Genomic DNA, 17,844 nt, shown 5'->3' on the forward strand with positions numbered 1-17,844 from the left:
CGATTTACAGAATACGTAAAATAATGTTAATGCTAGTAGTATTTCATTTTTCACTGTCTCCAACTTCCACTTATACTACACCATTCAAGTCATTTCATAAAGTCATACTAGAGTCAAGCTCAATAGAGTCAGCACACATCCTTCACTTTCATGGAGGATACATGTTTGTTGAGTTATTATATTTTAGCCTAAGAGTTTATTTAGTCCTTACATTTTGAAAAATATCTCAAAAAATCTTTATTATTAAATATATTACACTCATGCCCTTTCTTTTTCTTTACTTTTACAATAATATTCTTGGAACAATATTCTTGAGAATATTAATTAGTTTATCTATAAAAAAATGTTATTTAATTAACAATTTAGCCTTAAAACTAAAAATAAATTTAATTTCTTTATTTTTCTTTTAGAATTAATTTAGTAAATTATTATTTTTCACAAATAATTATTAGTAAGATTATAATTGCAACAGTATTAAACATTGCTATAAGTCATCCAATATTATTTATTTTAAATAATTAGAAGATTATTGTAAGGGTGTGAAAAGTATCAATTCATTCATACTAGTTATTAATTAACTTTTTTCATAAAATAATTGATTAATGTCTTTTCTAAAAGATTAAAAAAAAAAGAATGGTAAGAGTATCACATATTAAATAACAAAGGTGTCTTGAAATATTTTTTAAAATATAAAAACTAAACAAGTATTTAACCTAAAATATAGCAACTATTCAAGCAAATACTCCTGTCACGAATTACATTTGGGCTTCACACAAGAGTCTATCCATCGAAAGGCACCTAAATCTCAGCGACTAGTTAGCAATGCGTGGTTTGGTTTGCAACTAGCGTTAGGATTGCCTGCTGACCTTAACATGACAAACAAAACTCCTTTCAAGTTGTGTCCAGATCATATGTGATATGTCCAGGATCCAATTGCATGATTTTCACGAGTTGATACTTTGCAGATTAAAGCTCATCCTCTCCCTGTAGCATTATAGCTACAGACAACTGGATGAGTGATGATACCAAATGAGACTCAAGTGTGTGTGTGTGTGCACCACCTAAGTAGATAATAAGCTAACGTGTGGTCACCACAAAAGCACTTATCTCTATGAATTACCTGCACGATGCAGCTGAGCAGCGAGGAGTCAATAGGTAAAAGCACTTATTACCCTTTGAAATTCTCTGGCATTCTAAGAGCTTTATAGATATACGGGCTATCTTAAAAGAAGCTGCGTGCTGCTGCCACCGCTACTGCTGCTTATATATATGTGTGTACCTGCTTAACTGTTTTCCACCCACTTAAGTACTCCTTGGCTCGTTGTATCATCATTCATTCATAATTCATAGCGATGAGGAATAATGTATGCAAGTACATCCATTTTTTTTCATGAATTTTTCTACATTAGGTTCAATTCTAGGCTCTCATGGTTCCTAAAAACTTGACAAATTATTGATGATTGCATTTTATGTTCACCTTGTGCGTGTGGTTTTGCTAAAGACTCGTTAACCCTTCGAAATTGAGTATTCTATGTCAACAGAGTAATGTCTTAATCAATAGAAATAGCAAGTGGTTACCGGAAGCCTCGTCCTTGAGTACTTGTTCCGAAATTAATTAGCATGAAAATGTTCTAACATGTTGGTGCATCAGCTTCATCCATAAACAGTTTAGAGATTGGGACACGTATGACCTAACAATGTACACTAAACTTTAGACGTTACTTTTAACCTTACGAATCAAATTGCAAAAAACTTTAAGCAACAAGGAAAACGACAGCGGGTTAAGTATATTGAAAAAGAGAAAAAGTGAAATTTCTCGAATTTTCAAGAGGGTTGTCGAATCTACAACGTAAGGATCTCAGTGGAAAAATAGAATTTTGTAAAGGAAAAATTCAAGTTCAGAAGAGGGTTGTCAAATCCAAGAGAAGAGTCATTTTATGTTCATATAGCATCGTAATTTCTTCTCTTTTTACCGTATGCGTGTGAATATTATCATAATTAGATAAATATATGATGGCTAAGCTCCTATGAGACTTAACAAAAACAATTGTCCATGCATGTTCAAAAAACTTTAAAAGACGTGTTTTATCTTGTTCCATTGAAATTAAAAACTTGCCCTTATTGGATTGATTATTTCGCTAATTTAATTTTAAATCTAAAAAAATCTCGTCGATTTATAACTTTTAGCCCAATTGTTGAATTTAAATCAAGCACAAATACCTAATCTAACGGAATCCATTAAACTCATTATTAACCCAAAAAAAAAAAAAAAAAACTAAAACCATATTTTAATTTTTCACCATTTGGGAATTTTGTTGCCTTTCTCCTAAAGGCTGAAGTCTTGGTTTCTAGCTAAAACTCAGATACGACAGATGAAATCATCGTTTATTTCTATACATTTTATTTTTTCTGGAGAATTTGATTTTTTTAGCTATGCCACTGTAAGTATGCACGTTACAAATAGTTTTTTTTAAAAAAAATTGTACTCATGGAACACCCAAAACTTTTCCCAAATGCACAGAACAATAATTCTCGAAGGAAATGGAAATTTATTGACTAAAAGAATGATTAAGTAACACATATATGCTTGCCCTGTTTATTTGGTTATTTATAGTAATGGAAAGATCACATTTTAAAGTTAACTCAGACATGAAAAGAAAATTTTACTCTATTCAGGAAAAAGACTAAAAATACATGCCAAATATGACTTTAATTGAATTGACAAAAATAAAAAATCTTGGTGCGACAACTTAAGTTACTAAACCCTAATTTGTCCTACATCAGAATCACCTGAAATATATTAGTATCATCAAGTACAACGTCAGAAAATTATGAGATCGACCTTTGGTTCAAGAAAACACCTGATATATATTTATTAAATCAACAGCATCAAGAAAAGCAATTAAGTTTCTTAAGAACTTGCTTTATAATATAATCTGATTGAGTTAATTACTTTAAGTTCCATAATGAACTAGTTTATTTTATGTGATAATGTGAATGAAAAGTAAATTGCGTATCAATCTGTCATTTGCATCTAAATCTATTAATAGTGACCCACATACATTTAAGATTAAAAATTACAAGTGCCAAATCAATTTAAAATCTAATGATGCGATCACATAATTAAAACTAGGAATTTGTTAACTATATATATATATATAAAGAATCAATGCTAATAATTTGACAACAACAAAGTACAATATGCTTAGATTAATGACAATATTTCAAACAGAAAGGGAATCAGATTTATCTCAAATGTCATTATTGTACTTCTTTATTTTCTATTTAATAACTAAAAGTATAAGAAGAAAATATTATCCCCAATTTGGTCATCATCTAGCAACATTTGAAAATTGAATATGGAAGTGTATATAAGCAGTGTTTGTGAAGTGTGAATCCATCATTCATGTCATGTTTATCAATTTATGGCAAAGGACTAGGCATTAATTATAGTGCAGTCTATTGCACAGTGGATTCAGTCATTCAATTTTCACAGCCACTCACAGTCACAGACTCACAGTGGTGCTATCTTGGAAGTGGAAGTGTTTTCATATTTTCATGTGGCCACTGGCCAGAGTCAACTAGTTGGAATGCCTATATCTATTTATTTTTGCTGATTATTTATTATGAAAGTGAAATTAGTAACTCCTGCTCATTTATTCATTTACTTTTATTATGAATTTGCTTCAACTCATTTTCATCTGGCTACAAATACAATACCCCCCCAAAGACAGAAAAGCAAAAGCTTGGGCTTGTGCTTCTGCTTCTGCTTCTTCTCTCTCTTCCATTGGATTTGTTAAGATCTCTTAGCTAGAGTCGCTTTCTTGTCTCTAACTCTCATGAAAGAAAATGACCCATCATCTTCTTTTGCAGCTACCTTCCCATATGAATTATGAAATCAAACTTCTTTATCTCCACCTTCCTTATTTTTTGCAACTTATTCTCTTTTCTTCTTTATTACAATTTCTTTTGTGTATTTATTTTCTACAAACATTACCTGAGCTTTCTCTTAAACTTTTCTCACACTTGGCCCTCTTTGTTTTGCTCAGTGAAGTGTGAGTTAATATAGTTAATAACATCACAGAAAGTTAGGGTTTCAAACTTCACGATCATTACTTGAGATTTAGGGTTTCAGTGTATGGAGAAAGCAAGGATGCCCAGTTAAGTTGAATCATGTTTACTTTCTTTAATTTGTTTTGTGTATCTTTCCAACTACTTTCTTGTATCATTGATAATTAATTAAATCTTAATATGCTCTTTAATTTTATTTTCATATTTAATTATGTTTTCTGGAGGGAACTTAGCATATCATGTTCTTAGATGTATGCTTGACATTCTTCCTCAGAACATAACTTTTTGTTTGGATTCCAAGAATGAGAGAACAAGGATTAAGATTTAGGTGTCTGATTTTATGTAAATTAAATGTTTTTTTTCCTTTCTGAGGATGTTTTGATTGCAAGTATTATCAATGTTTCTTCGTTTCAGAAGATCAAGCAGAAAGAAAATCCCTGAAGCAATATTTGCTATTAAATTGTTAGTTTGTTGAGTGATTGCCTCTTTTTTTTTTTTTTTTCCTATCATAATATTACATCACAGTTTGGGTCCCTACCTTGTTATTTTCATACTGGGTTAATTATCATGTCTTGTACATAGTAATTGCCAATTTCAAGGCACATATAGCTAACATGTATAGATTAAGCAGAAACTGTTTCTTGTGTATGATTGAAGCTGCAGTCAGATTAACTCATTAGCTTTAGCTTGATCTCTTGATAGTACCTTTCTAATCCTGACTCCAATTTGGGCATTTTCAGCTACATTGAAATCTCTCCTAGCTAGCCTTGATTTTGTTGGCACAAAATTAGCCCTTGATATTGAAAGTTTCTTTTGCACACGCACACACACACACACACACACATATTGTTAGGAATTAATTGTAATAAGCTAAGCTGATTAATTAAGCTAGTAGTTGGATGATATACATGTGTGTGTGTGTGTGTGTGTGATGAAGAAATGGTGTGAGGGAGCTTCCTTCAGCCCACTCATGGATGGGAAAAAGGGGACGAACTAGCTGCCGACTCATTCATTCAAGCACTCAGTAGACGTGCTTTTTTTGTCGCTACTGTGATTGTGTGAATGATGCGGGAGATAATTTCCCTCCTCTCTTTTTCTGTGCTTGGACTGAAGGGAGCTCCTTCGTTCTATTCCTTTCATTCATTAATTTAATTCTTACATATTTATATGCAATTAATTTCTCTACTTTATTGTGATAATTAGCATTGCTCTCAAAGTTATTCCTGTTTCATCTTTGCCTAGGAGATGCACTTTCAACTCTAACTAAGTGACGTCTTGGTCTAAAAGCCTAAACTGACTGGAAAAACCAAAATAAGGAGCATGTTCAGGTTACTTTCACTCATCAATCAATATTTGAGATGATGAATGGTTATTGGTTATTATTAAAGAATAAGGAGCATTGAGTCTAGCCTGGAATCGAGACTCAGAGACTCTCAGTGGAGCTAGGATGATTGATCCATTGAATGAAGGAAGGAGAGAAGAGTTTATCTTTTCCTTCGCCAAAAAGCCAGAAACCACAGTCGATTTTGCGGTGGGCTTCTCCACCAACCAATCAAATTAATAACCTTTGCTTTTGAGTTTTGTCCGCTACGCAAACACAAACTTTCCTTTTGGTGGTTGTGATGAGCTCGATCCCTCTGCCACACTAGCTACTTGCACGGTGCAATGCAATCAGATGAGGCAACTTTTACTGTTCATCCCAATTTTACATTTTAGTCCAAAGCTTACTGATCATGTTGTTGTATACTTGATTTGCAGCAGTTTCAAATACATTGCTTTGCTTTTGCTTTTGCTTTTATATATGTACAACATATAACTAGACAGTAATTTTTCTTGGGAGTAAAATAAACTAAAATCTAGGGTTTATGACTGGTGATTTGAAAAGTTGGTGAAAGCATATACTTTAATAACTAGTTATGTGAGTAACCAAGTACAGAAGAAAGCATAAAATAGACCCATTTTGGAATTAAAAACCTCTAAATAATTAAAACTCTTTAATCTTTTCATTATTCAAGTGACAAAGTACAGTCGGATCCACTTCGCTTTTGGTCTACTCGCCATATTTTATTCAATTTTCGAGTACTTTGCTCAACTTGAATACTGCTTCGGTACTTGTTGCCCAACTTTGTGTTTTGTGATTGGGGCGTGTGTGTTATACGTTGTGTTGTGTAATAATTTGCCAAATATGGATGAGCATACCGGTTTTAGAAATTAGTCTTTGAGTCAAGAAGCCCTTCCATCTCCATCTTCATCTTCATCTATAGCCCTATGCCCTAGCGTCTGTTTCTGCCAATTCTATATGTTTTTTCCCCCCCTTTTTTTCTTTATTTAATTGGGTTTCGACGTTTGGTTTGGTCCACCATAAAATCAGGAATCAAATCGTTCAGAATAATGAATTAAAATTGAAAAAAAGAAAAAGAAAAAGAAGAAGAAGAAGAGAGATTTGCATCAGCTGCCAAAACTATGCAAGTTGTGAGACATGATTGTCGGCAATATTTAATTCTTATTCTCGAGAAGAACCAAACATGAAACTATTAAAAAACAAACAATGATGTTTGATCTAACGCTTGTTATTTGTGTGTGTGGGTAATGTAATTGTCTACGACTCACTTTATTTACGTATAATTTCATTGAAAATGGGGTCACCAAAAAATGGATGATATCATCATGAGAACTATTGCTATTTCATGCGAGGGGGAAAGTTGTGCTTGCTTCTCTCTTTGATCACAAGTGTGTGCTCGCTTCCTTGTTCGCTATTACGAAAATTTTTCTTTTTTTAAATTTTAACTCGGGAGTAAATAATAAACAGTAACGTACATTTAGATTAGTTCATCCGTTTCTGATCATAAACAGTTGGATAACTATTGGAATCTATGATAAATCCAAAGAAATAATAATGCATGATTTGATTTTCTCATATGCTATTATTATTAAAAGATGGACGGTAAAAAGAGAGTCATAATCACAAATATCTTTAAATATACATTCCATTCTCGGGCACATAATAAATTTGAGCTCTAAGAGAGGTAAACCTTATTATCATTAGGGAAATTATCATTTATATACTCTTAGTTTATTCCGTTATTAAAAATACTACAACACTTTGAGGGTGTATCAATCGTCCACCCTTAGTTGACAAAATGTATCAGCCGACCATCAAATCGTTAGTTGCCGTTTGAAAGTTAACGAAATTACAGTGAATTGACGATTTTACCCTTAAAAATTATCACTTGTATACCCTTAAATTCTTTTTTTTATCACTTGTATACCCTTAAATTATCACTTGTATCATATGAAAAGACCAAATTATCCTTTTGACGTCATCATACTTAAACGGCAATTAACAATTTAGTGGTCAGCTGATACATTTTGTCAACTTAGAATAGACGATTGATACACCCTCAAAATGTTGTAGTATTTTTGATAATGGAATAAACTAAGAGTATATAAATAATAATTTCGCTTATTATTATTATTATTATTGAGGGAGTACATCTTAATTCTTTTAAATTACCTCTGGTATCATAATAGAGCCTACAAAGTTAAAAGAGTTGCAAATTTTCTAAATACATTGTACCCAACATGCATGGTACGTACGTGACGACAAAGAGCAATTATATTTGGCGACATAATTTTCTCTGTATCCAAGAAGCATCATTGTGGTCATACAAAATTAAAGTTTCTATCTCTGTTTTGGCCAAATATCATTTTCCTGTCAGGTGAACAAAAAAAATCAACAAAATCTGATAAGCGAATTGTGCCAAATTCTGGGGGCACGGTACCCTTCGATTCCCATCGCCAGAGTCCAAGAGAAAACCCAACAAAATTGTAAAAGCATAAAATGAACGGTCTTCAAATTTTTGTTTGGGTCCAGCCCAGTTCTACTTCTACTTCTACTCGTACGTATTAGCGTTGTTAGTGTATGTGACAATCATTAACCCACTCGATGCAGCTTAAGTTTTGAGCGGCAGACACGAGTCGTACGTCACAAGAAAATGAAAGATCGCCACGTGTACCAATTGATTTGTTGGGGAGGGAACAGAATAAATCCACGAATAATTCAAAAAAAGAAAAAAAAAAAATTTGGGCTGTTTTGTTTCCTTTACGTCTCTCTCTCTCTCTCTCTCTCTCTCTCTTTCAGATCTCTCACAAAGCGAAAGAGAAAATTTGATCTGATGATCATTAATTTGATTTCTCATATCACAGCATCAAGGTTAGTGTCTCTATTCGATTTCTGCTTTCTGTACTCTTCGATTAAATCACTTTATTTGTTTGGAATTATATAATATAGTAAGGAATCAGGAGGCCCGACTGATATTTTCACGATCGCAAATTTCCCGTTTCTGATCATTGATCACTGGCTGCTGCCTGCTGGTGATTAGATGCATTAACTCTACATGCTATGAGAGATACAGAAGTTTGCAGAATCTGTGGGAATTAGCGTATTTGTATGACATTTCATAATATTGTGTGAATACAGGGGGTGCCACTGAAATTATTCACAATCGAGAAGATTTTCATATTTGATTGCTGCTGCTGCTGCTGCTGCTGCTGACCCTTTCTTCGTCCCACATGACTTCAACTGTTTCGACATCTCGAGAAATTCTTCCACCGGGCCCCTTTGGATCCCCCAATGCTGGGGCTTCGGCTTCGGCTTTGGCTTCATTTGGCCACCCGCAAACGGGGTTCAGTGATGTTGACGAAATTGAGTTGATCTCTGTGTCTTGGAACCAGGACTATGGTTGTTTTGCCGCTGGAACTAGTTGTGGGTTTCGAATTTATAATTGTGAGCCGTTTAAGGAAACTTTTAGACGTGATTTGAAAAGTGGTGGGTTTAGGATTGTTGAGATGTTGTTTCGTTGTAATATATTGGCACTCGTTGGTGCTGGGGATAATTCTCAGTATCCTCCTACTAAAGTTATTATTTGGGATGATCATCAGAGCAGGTGCATTGGTGAGTTTGCGTTTAGGTCTGATGTTCGCTCTGTGAAATTGAGTAGGGAACGAATTGTGGTTGTTCTTGAGCATAAGATATATGTTTATAGTTTTGTTGATCTCAAGTTGCTTCATCAGATTGAGACTCTCGCGAATCTGAGGGGGCTTTGTTGTCTTTCTCATAATTCGAGTACTTCTGTGTTGGCTTGCCCGGGTCTCCAACGTGGACAGGTTCGCATTGAGCACTTTGGGCTCAATATGATAAAGCTAATAAATGCTCATGATTCTCATATTGCGTGCTTTACCCTCACATTGGATGGCCTGCTTCTTGCTACTGCTAGTACCAGGGGCACTTTGATAAGAATTTTCAACACGGTGGATGGTACTCGCTTGCAAGAGGTAGCTTAACGGATCATCAATTATTGCTAATATTGCTATCATTTAAAGCGCATGCTGTTTTATCTCATACAACATTTTCAAAATTACTCATTTTACAAATACGAATACCCATTGGTTAAATGATAAAGCATATTAATAAGCTTAGCGTAGGTCTCTATTGATATTCAGTTAGATTTATTTTGCCAGGGGTAACTTCTTTGACAATGTACTATAAATATAGTATGAAAAGTAACAATTAAGTTCCATTGTCCATGATATCTAAATTGTTTGTGGAGTTTTTGTAACGTTTTGAACCCATAAATCATCTACAAACGTACATTGAATGTAATTGCTTCCATGTAGGTTCGAAGAGGTGTTGACAGAGCAGAGATTTACAGTATTGCTCTGTCTCCAAACGTCCAATGGTTGGCTGTGGCAAGTGACAAAGGCACTGTTCATATATTCAGTCTCAGGGTTAGAGTGGTTGGCGAGGACTCCTCATCCTCTCTTTCTACTCCTTCTCAGAGTACAGAACTTCTTAACCATTCTTCTTCTTTTGACACTCTTATTTCTCCAAGCACTGGGGCCAACCCTGGTTCATCATTGTCTTTTATGAGAGGTAAGAAAGATTTGTTCATTATAGAAACATTGTGGTAGCAGTAATCAGCATAGATAATTATCGTTAAGGTCTGAAGTTGGATAGAGTTCATTAGCTGTTGAGATTGTTGAATAACTAAATTCTAGTGTTTGTTTCCTGAACTTTTCATTCTTCTGATATCTTCTGCCAGGAGTTCTACCAAAATATTTTAGCTCAGAGTGGTCATTTGCTCAGTTCCACGTACCAGAAGTCACCCATTTCATTGCAGCATTTGGTTCTCAGAATACTGTCGTCATTGTTAGCATGGATGGAAGGTATGCGATTCTCCTCTATTCTTTGAACAGCTTCTGCTGCTTAGTTGCTGTGATGTGCACAAAGTTTTGAATGTTTCGGCATCCATCTCATACATCCTTTTCTCCATTTTCAGCTTCTATAGGTGCAGCTTTGATCCAGTACATGGAGGAGAGATGTTGCAGCAAGAATATGTCCGCTTTCTGAAAACAGTCAGCAGGCCCCGGTAGGGCAATTCTGCCATTTGCACCTAATATACATTCTTGCCCTCAGTAAATATGAAACCCAGAATTTGTTGTTAGTGTAAATATACTGATTTCTTGCAAAACAATTTGTTGCTTGTTAATGTATATGACTTGAAATTGACATGTAGCAGAATGTTCATGGCAATAAAGTGCTTATGTTAGTGGACACTGTTGCATGTCACCTCACTCTAGTTCGAGCAATGAATAACGTCTGTGATTATGAATGTCTGTGCTCCATGTTGTATTTTTGTAAGTCCAACGTTCCCTACTGATATTAATCTGTTCGTACTTTGTAGACGATCCTGCAATTAGTTGCTGAATTTTCCCCATGGTATACAAACTGGAAGGTCTGTTGATTTGATTTTAATTTGCAACCTTACACGAGGCACAAGTCTTTTGACAGAGCATTTGAAAGTGCATAAGTAGTAACTAGTCAGCATCTGCTCGGAAGTATGTGAAATTGTGAAGCGCAAGTAGAAAGGATGTAATCCAAAGCTTTATAGACAATGTAATGTAAAATATCGATAAATTAATACTTAATAAATTAATAATTTTGATTAAATAATAATCTTTATTAGTTTCCAACTTGAATAAATTAATAATTTTGATTAAATAATAATCTTTATTAGTTTCCAACTTGAAGTCAATGCGATAAATTAATAATTTAATAAATTCATGTTGAGAGAAGTTAAAATGATCAGCTTAATATATTATTTCTAAAAAGTCTCATTTGACCAGTTGTTGTATAATTGTGATCCAATCATGCAATCCCACAAAAAAATTATCAAGTGATAGATTCAATCAATTAAGATCAAATCAAAATCATATCATACAACTTGACAAAATCATTAAATTTTCTAATTATGCTACCTCTGTACTTCATAATTTTTCTTTTATGAACATAATCTTTATTAAATTAATAAATTTTTCATTGTCCCAAGACTATTAATTTACCAAGATCTTACTGTGTAAATAAGTTAAGAAGTGCTTCAAAAAAATTAGACAGGCCACACGAGAAGGTTTTACGGTACGTATTTCGCATTCATTGTTATCCAAATTTTGACAACCTTAATTGCCAGGGACTTGCATTCTCATGCTTCACAACAAAGTCATAGATTTTCTCTCATATAAGAGCAACTAAATGTGCCATGTATTAATTAAGGCTAATTTTGATGATCAAGAGCCGCAGAAACATTCTCCATTGCATACCAGCCCAGTAATGATGATCAACTTAAAGCCTAGGCCTGATACTTTTCATGTCATCAAAAGCAATCATCACCTTTCCAATTACTTTCCTATCTTCAATGGCAGAGAAGGCAAGGTTGGCCTGTAAAGGAAAATTGATCAAGCAAGTCAGATCTCGCATTATATGCAATTGAAAAATCCCCAATTTATAGGCGGAAAAATAAGATGATTAATTCCCCCCCCCACAAAAAAAAAAGGTGCAACATTCTATTTGTCAAAAGCAACCTTCCATACCAACCAACAAAACTCAGTCAGAAATAGATCAAAATATAGAGTAGGAGATCAAAGGTGACCACCTTCCTTGCAAGATCAAAGAAAGGAAAGAATAACTACAGATGTACTCTCAGTGAGTTGCCAGGTTGTGTTGTCCAAAAGGACCAAAGCCCCACTTCGACCCTCGTGACCTGGTCTAAGTGGGAAGTGGTCCCAAGACTTCTCACAAATCTACAAATCTTACCAGCCAAGTTACCTTGTACCCACAATTTGATACTTTACAAAGTTTACAATGTTCGGTTAAAAAAAAATAAAATTTAAAAGAGCATTAGAGAGCTTCTCACCTCTGATGGACTGTAAGTATGAGAAATATGGATGGTAATCAAGCCCTTTGCAGCCCATAAGAGTAACTCCCTAAGAGAATCTTCAAGCACATGAGGTCGATGTATTTTATAGCTACCCCAGTAAAGTCCGTGTACTGTCCAGTTCTGTACAAGGGCATACATTTGAAGAACACGTAATTTGTTAGAGAGAAGCAGTAATTTGTAGGCTGCATAAACACTAAATTAGTATCATTATTCAGACAAAAGATGTCAGAAACAACAGTTTCTCATGTCAAAAAGAATTATTCATGTCATTATTACAAAAAATTAGCCCATCATATGGCTTCTCGGGTGTAAATTAGGCTAACTAAACAATCTCTTAATCCTTTTTTTTTCCTTTTTTTGGAGGAATGTAAATGAAGAAGCTTTTAAGTAATTTGTCAGCCAGTGATAGTGTAAAAATTAGACAGAAAAAAGACTATAGGAATTTCAAAAGAGTGAGTAGGAATCAAGTACCTTAACAAGAGCAATATTAGCAGGGATTACTGGAATCTCCCCACTTGCAAAGCCAATGACTAAGATTTGAGCACCCCAGTTCAAAAGCTTCAAGGATTCTTTAGTAAGCTTGCCTCCAACAGGATCATACAGAACATCAACCCCTTTGAGTTTCCTTGCCTTGAGGAACTCTTTGACACTCGGAATGACACTCTCATTGCTCAAGTCAACTACATGATCGACGCCCAATGACTTCAAAAATTTTATCTTTTCAGCACCCCTGATATATAATATTCAACACAAAGCTTATGTATAGGTATAAAACAATACCTAAGGAAATCAATCGACCAATAGAAAACTAAATATTTACAGCAAAAACAGGTATAAAAGGAATTGTTGAATAGGGAACAAAGTACCTAGCAACGGCAATGATAGTGGCTCCGCAAACCTTGCCAATTTGAACAGCGGCAACACCAACACCTCCAGCAGCACCAAGAACAAGCAAGACCTAGTACCCATCCATCATTAACAATTATAAAGGGTTTGTTTGTAACTGCTGTGCCTCTACTTAATATCGCAGCTAATATTTACCAATCACCCACTCGCTTATACCCAACAACAAGAGATTTAAACATATCCCCGGTAACTTATATTTATAGGCAAGCAATTCTTACCTACCACAACATTCAATTTGGCTTCAATTTGCCAAATTGACAAATTTGGCAATTGGTGCCAACTTTGTCATGCAATTGTAGTCAAAGTCTACATGCTAGCTCAACAATTGCATGCTTGAATTTGGATAGTGATTCTCCATCGACCAAGGATGAAGAAGAGAGGTTCTGACCCAAGAACCTTCACAGCATGCAAAATTCAAGCATGCAATTGTTGAGCTAGCATGTAGGCTTTGACTACAATTGCATGACAAAGTTGGCACCGATTGCCAAATTTGTCAATTTGGCAAATTGAATGTTGTGGTATTTCTTATTCATAGGAATAATGTTACCTGACCGGAGGACAATTGGGCCCGATGAACAAGAGCAACATGTGAGGTTCCAAATGCAACAGGAAGTGCAGCAGCAGCCAACAAATCACATCCCTTTGGCACTGGAAACCTTTGATAAAGCAAAACATATCAAATGAAATTGAATTAAAAAATCATCCCAATTCCAACTTAGATTATTAAACAACAAAAATAGTAAAAAGTACGAACAATTCTGACTGATCAGCGACGATGAATTGGGCAAAGGAGCCAAGGGCAGCAAATCCACAAACAGTGTCACCCACTTTGAAATTTGAGACATTGGGGCCCACCGCATCAACAGTGCCCGAATAATCGGAGCCGGGGACGAAGGGCAATGGTGGTTTCTCTTGATATTTCCCCAATATCTGCAAGTAATTAGCGTAGTTCAAGCTGGTGGCTTTCACTCTGACTCTAACTGCAGTTGAAGAATTCAATTGTGGAATTGGCTCAGTTTTACTCAACAGAATCGGCGATTTTTCATCGTGAATTGAGACCGTTGGATCGCCCAGTTTCCTGCACACCAGTGCCTCCATCTTCGTTCGAGTCAAGCACTTCAAAGTTTCCAATTTATTATGAAAATGTAAGGCGTTATCATCAAAAAAGCTCACATTGGTTCGAGTAATTTTTTATTAGTTCGTGTGTTTGTCAATTCAGTCGATCAATTTAATAGATGCCGTGTCGTTTCAATTTGTCACCCTTTATATTTTCCGAGGACCAATTTGAGAAAGGTGATAAATTTATAAACTAATTCATTATTTTCTAACACTGTAGGGATACGGCTGCCGAAACGACATCGTTGTCTTTAAGTTAACAGTTGTGTTCTTGTCAGTTGGGTTCTGACGTGCTGTGATTCTCCTCTTCTTGAACTCTCCTGTCTTTCGGGGTGCTCGAGTGTGTGGCTTGAATTATGAAGTTGAATATCTAAAGTTGTATTTTCTATAAGAATGCTAAAATGGGTGTTGCTGTAAATTCAGATTTTTTCAAGTTCACATATGAATTTAGGCGCCACAATCTCAAACAATTGGACAAGAACAAGCCAAGAGTCAGTTGCATTGCTAGTAGCAGCATATCCAAGAAGATCAAGAGGACCACCACCATCACCACCCATGCTGCTGCTTCTTCCTCTCCAGCCCCCGGTGCCCACTACCCCGGTTTATTTTCTTGTCCCTTTATTAATTTTTTTTTTATATTATCCATTTAGTTATTGCTTATCCTCTGCACACACAACACTTGCGAAATTGAGGACCTTGCTTCGTTTAAATAATTGTTAAAGATTTTTTATTTGCCGGTGCTCACATGCATTTTTATCATGCATTTAATAATTCTCATGTATTTAGTTGATGGAGCCCTTTAATAAATTGAAGATAAAGCTAAAAGATCAAGAAAAATTCTAAATCCAAGACCAGTTTTTTTCTTTTTCTTTTTTGGTATGGTCTTTTAAAGTGTTCGAGTTGCTGTTATATTAACATTCCTGCTTCAAACAATAGATTTATGACAAAAACTTTGCCTGGCAAAATGGATAGCAGTAATTGGTATAATGGTACTTGACTCGGATCAACTTACTGTTAATTCTTTTTTCCTCTTTTGTAGTATTCGCTTTCTGTTGGGTGCTTTGGACATTGAGGGAAAGGAAATATATATATATATATTTTTTTTGTAAAAATTGTGCGCTAGTGAGTTTTTAGACTTATTGTGTTCTTCCTTGCCCTTTTCCAATGGCTACTTACAATACTGCATTGTTTGATTTGAGTTTTCAGAGCAACTGTTGGATGTGAAAACAAAGCAGAAAAGGAAAAGGATAGCTGGGATTGATCAAGATGAATTGGTGGATCCTAAACTTTTGGCTGATCCAGACAGTTGTTTCTGCGAGTTCAATGGGGTGCACTTACACTACAAGGTATACGATGCAGAATCACAATCGCATAACTCATTACAAAGCCAGACTGCCTCTCAGCTTCCTCCAGCAACTAAGAAAATTGGTTTTCCAATGATTTTGTTTCACGGATTTGGAGCCTCAGTTTTCTCATGGAATCGAGCTATGAAGCCTTTGGCAAAGACCACCAGCTCCAAAGTTCTTGCCTTTGATAGGCCAGCCTTTGGGTTGACATCAAGGGTTTTTCCTTTTCAGCAGCCAACACCTGATACTGAGAATAAAAAGCCTTTGAATCCATACTCTATGGCATTTTCTGTGCTGGCTACCTTGTACTTCATTCATATTTTGGCAGCTGAGAAGGCAATTCTTGTAGGGTATGTTCCTTACAGCTTTATTCTGTTGATTGCTCTCTTCATTTTAAATGTCTAGCTTGCATTGGGGTGTCAATTTCGGCACAGTTACCAACATGCTAGGCAGAAGTTTCTTTTTCCCTTTTCATTCAAATTGGATCATAATATGTGCAATTTGTCCATCTATAAATAGTTTTTAGGCATTTCGGTTCTTGCACAAAAACCATGATCTATCTGAACTTAGTAAAACAATGGCTTGCCAGGCATTCTGCTGGTGCCCTTGTAGCAGTTAATTCATATTTTGAAGCTCCTGAAAGAGTCGCTGCCCTGATCCTCATTGCCCCTGCTATATTGGCCCCACGTCTCATACAAAAGGTTGATGAAGGAAATCCCCTGGGAAGAAATGAGCAGACTGAAAGAGACACATCAAATTTAGTTAATCTGTTGAAGCCATTTCTCAAAGTTTACACGATTTTGTCAATGTTTTTAAAATACATCACCCAGGCTATGATGCAAGTAGCAAAGGGGATGGCAGATATGCTCCACTCTTTATATAAGAAAGTATTGTCAGCAACTCTGCGCTCTGCTGTTGGTGTAACACTGGTACATAATTTCTTTCTAGATGATTTTCATGGTACACTAGGTTTAAGTTTTTCACAGACCTTATTATATACTTACCAATGACTTGCCTACATGATTCTCAGGTAAGAATATTGATTGATAAATTTGGCCTAGCTGCTGTTAGGCGTGCATGGTATAATTCTAAAGAAGTTGCTGAACATGTCATAGAGGGTTATACAAAGGTAATATTGCTTTATTATTCTTGTTTCTTCTCAGTTTTCTGTAAGGCAGAGTAAAGAACTTTAATCAATGGGATAATTTAAGTGGCATAATCAGTGCGTGTCTACAGAGCACTGACATGGAATTTGTATTTTATGCAGCCATTGAGGGTCAAGGGTTGGGACAGGGCTCTTGTGGAATTCACAGCAGCACTGCTAATAGATAATGAATCCAAGATGAATCCACCTCTGGCAAAAAGACTTCATGAAATCTCATGTCCTGGTAATGACACCAAGCTATATCTTAGTTGAGCACTTGAGCATCTAATCTAGACTGTATTAAGCCAATGTAAAGCATGCATGTTTCCTTGCATCCTATCAAAGATTGATCTCTTAGAATTTACTCTTCTTTATCCTATCATTAAGCCTAATCAATATAAATTCTTGGTAATATTTGTTGTTCTCATGACGAAACCCAGTTCTGATTGTCACGGGCGACACTGATCGAATTGTCCCCTCCTGGAATGCGGAGAGACTTTCAAGAGCCATACCTGGATCTACCTTTGAAGTAATTAAGAATTGTGGCCACGTGCCCCAAGAAGAAAAAGTGGAGGAGTTTGTTTCAATTGTTGCAAGGTTTTTGCAAAGAGCTTTTGGGTATTCAGAATCAGAGGGGAAGAGCATGCAAGCAGTAAGTTAGAATCTGTACGCCTTATAAATTTGTGTTTATGCTGTTTAGAGAGCGGATTGGCGAGTTAATTAAACGGTAATCACCAAATTGTAAACCCATATTAAGTCCGCAGCTTTGCAAAAAATTCCACGGAAATGTAAGTGATTGTTGTGACATCGCTTGAATACACAACAGATGTAACATAGTATTGATGTCGATATTTCTGTCGTACAGCGGTTCATACGTTTTGCTATTTGATAGGAAACGCAAATTATTAGAGAACTTGGTAGTTGATCTTTTCACGCTGGTGTTGTAATATCTTTCCCTCAATATCTGCTATTGCAGCCATATAAGCCT

General features: G+C 35.4%; 3 protein-coding genes across 4 annotated transcripts; 2 read left to right on the forward strand and 1 right to left on the reverse strand.

Annotated features, from left to right (window-relative positions):
• Nucleotides 1–8,162: 8,162 nt before the first annotated feature.
• LOC18044730 (autophagy-related protein 18c) lies at nt 8,163–11,075 on the forward strand. 2 transcript variants are annotated; one of them, XM_006435909.2, is made up of 6 exons: nt 8,163–8,284; nt 8,552–9,405; nt 9,748–10,003; nt 10,173–10,296; nt 10,410–10,499; nt 10,815–11,075. In XM_006435909.2, exons 2-6 carry the CDS (start codon nt 8,644–8,646, stop codon nt 10,828–10,830), a joined length of 1,248 nt encoding a protein of 415 aa, XP_006435972.1. In that variant the 5' UTR covers nt 8,163–8,284; nt 8,552–8,643; the 3' UTR covers nt 10,831–11,075. The 2 variants fall into 2 exon arrangements, with proteins under 2 accessions (XP_006435972.1, XP_024041202.1); XM_024185434.1 differs by having other exon boundaries at nt 8,202–8,284; nt 8,374–9,405.
• A 410-nt stretch (nt 11,076–11,485) lies between these two features.
• LOC18044731 (quinone oxidoreductase-like protein 2 homolog) lies at nt 11,486–14,480 on the reverse strand. Its single transcript, XM_006435910.2, has 6 exons — nt 14,005–14,480; nt 13,798–13,906; nt 13,211–13,302; nt 12,816–13,074; nt 12,321–12,464; nt 11,486–11,845 (listed from the first exon to the last, which is right to left on the reverse strand). Exons 1-6 carry the CDS (start codon nt 14,346–14,348, stop codon nt 11,750–11,752), a joined length of 1,044 nt encoding a protein of 347 aa, XP_006435973.1. The 5' UTR covers nt 14,349–14,480; the 3' UTR covers nt 11,486–11,749.
• A 106-nt stretch (nt 14,481–14,586) lies between these two features.
• Nucleotides 14,587–17,785, forward strand: LOC18044732 (abhydrolase domain-containing protein abhd-5.2). The gene is made up of 6 exons (XM_024185846.1): nt 14,587–14,966; nt 15,573–16,062; nt 16,302–16,641; nt 16,743–16,841; nt 16,980–17,100; nt 17,297–17,785. Exons 1-6 carry the CDS (start codon nt 14,768–14,770, stop codon nt 17,515–17,517), a joined length of 1,470 nt encoding a protein of 489 aa, XP_024041614.1. The 5' UTR covers nt 14,587–14,767; the 3' UTR covers nt 17,518–17,785.
• The last annotated feature ends 59 nt before the right edge of the window (nt 17,786–17,844 follow it).

Source organism: Citrus clementina, unplaced genomic scaffold, assembly GCF_000493195.1.
Source record: "Citrus clementina cultivar Clemenules unplaced genomic scaffold, Citrus_clementina_v1.0 scaffold_4, whole genome shotgun sequence".
Taxonomy (NCBI): Eukaryota; Viridiplantae; Streptophyta; class Magnoliopsida; order Sapindales; family Rutaceae; genus Citrus; species Citrus x clementina.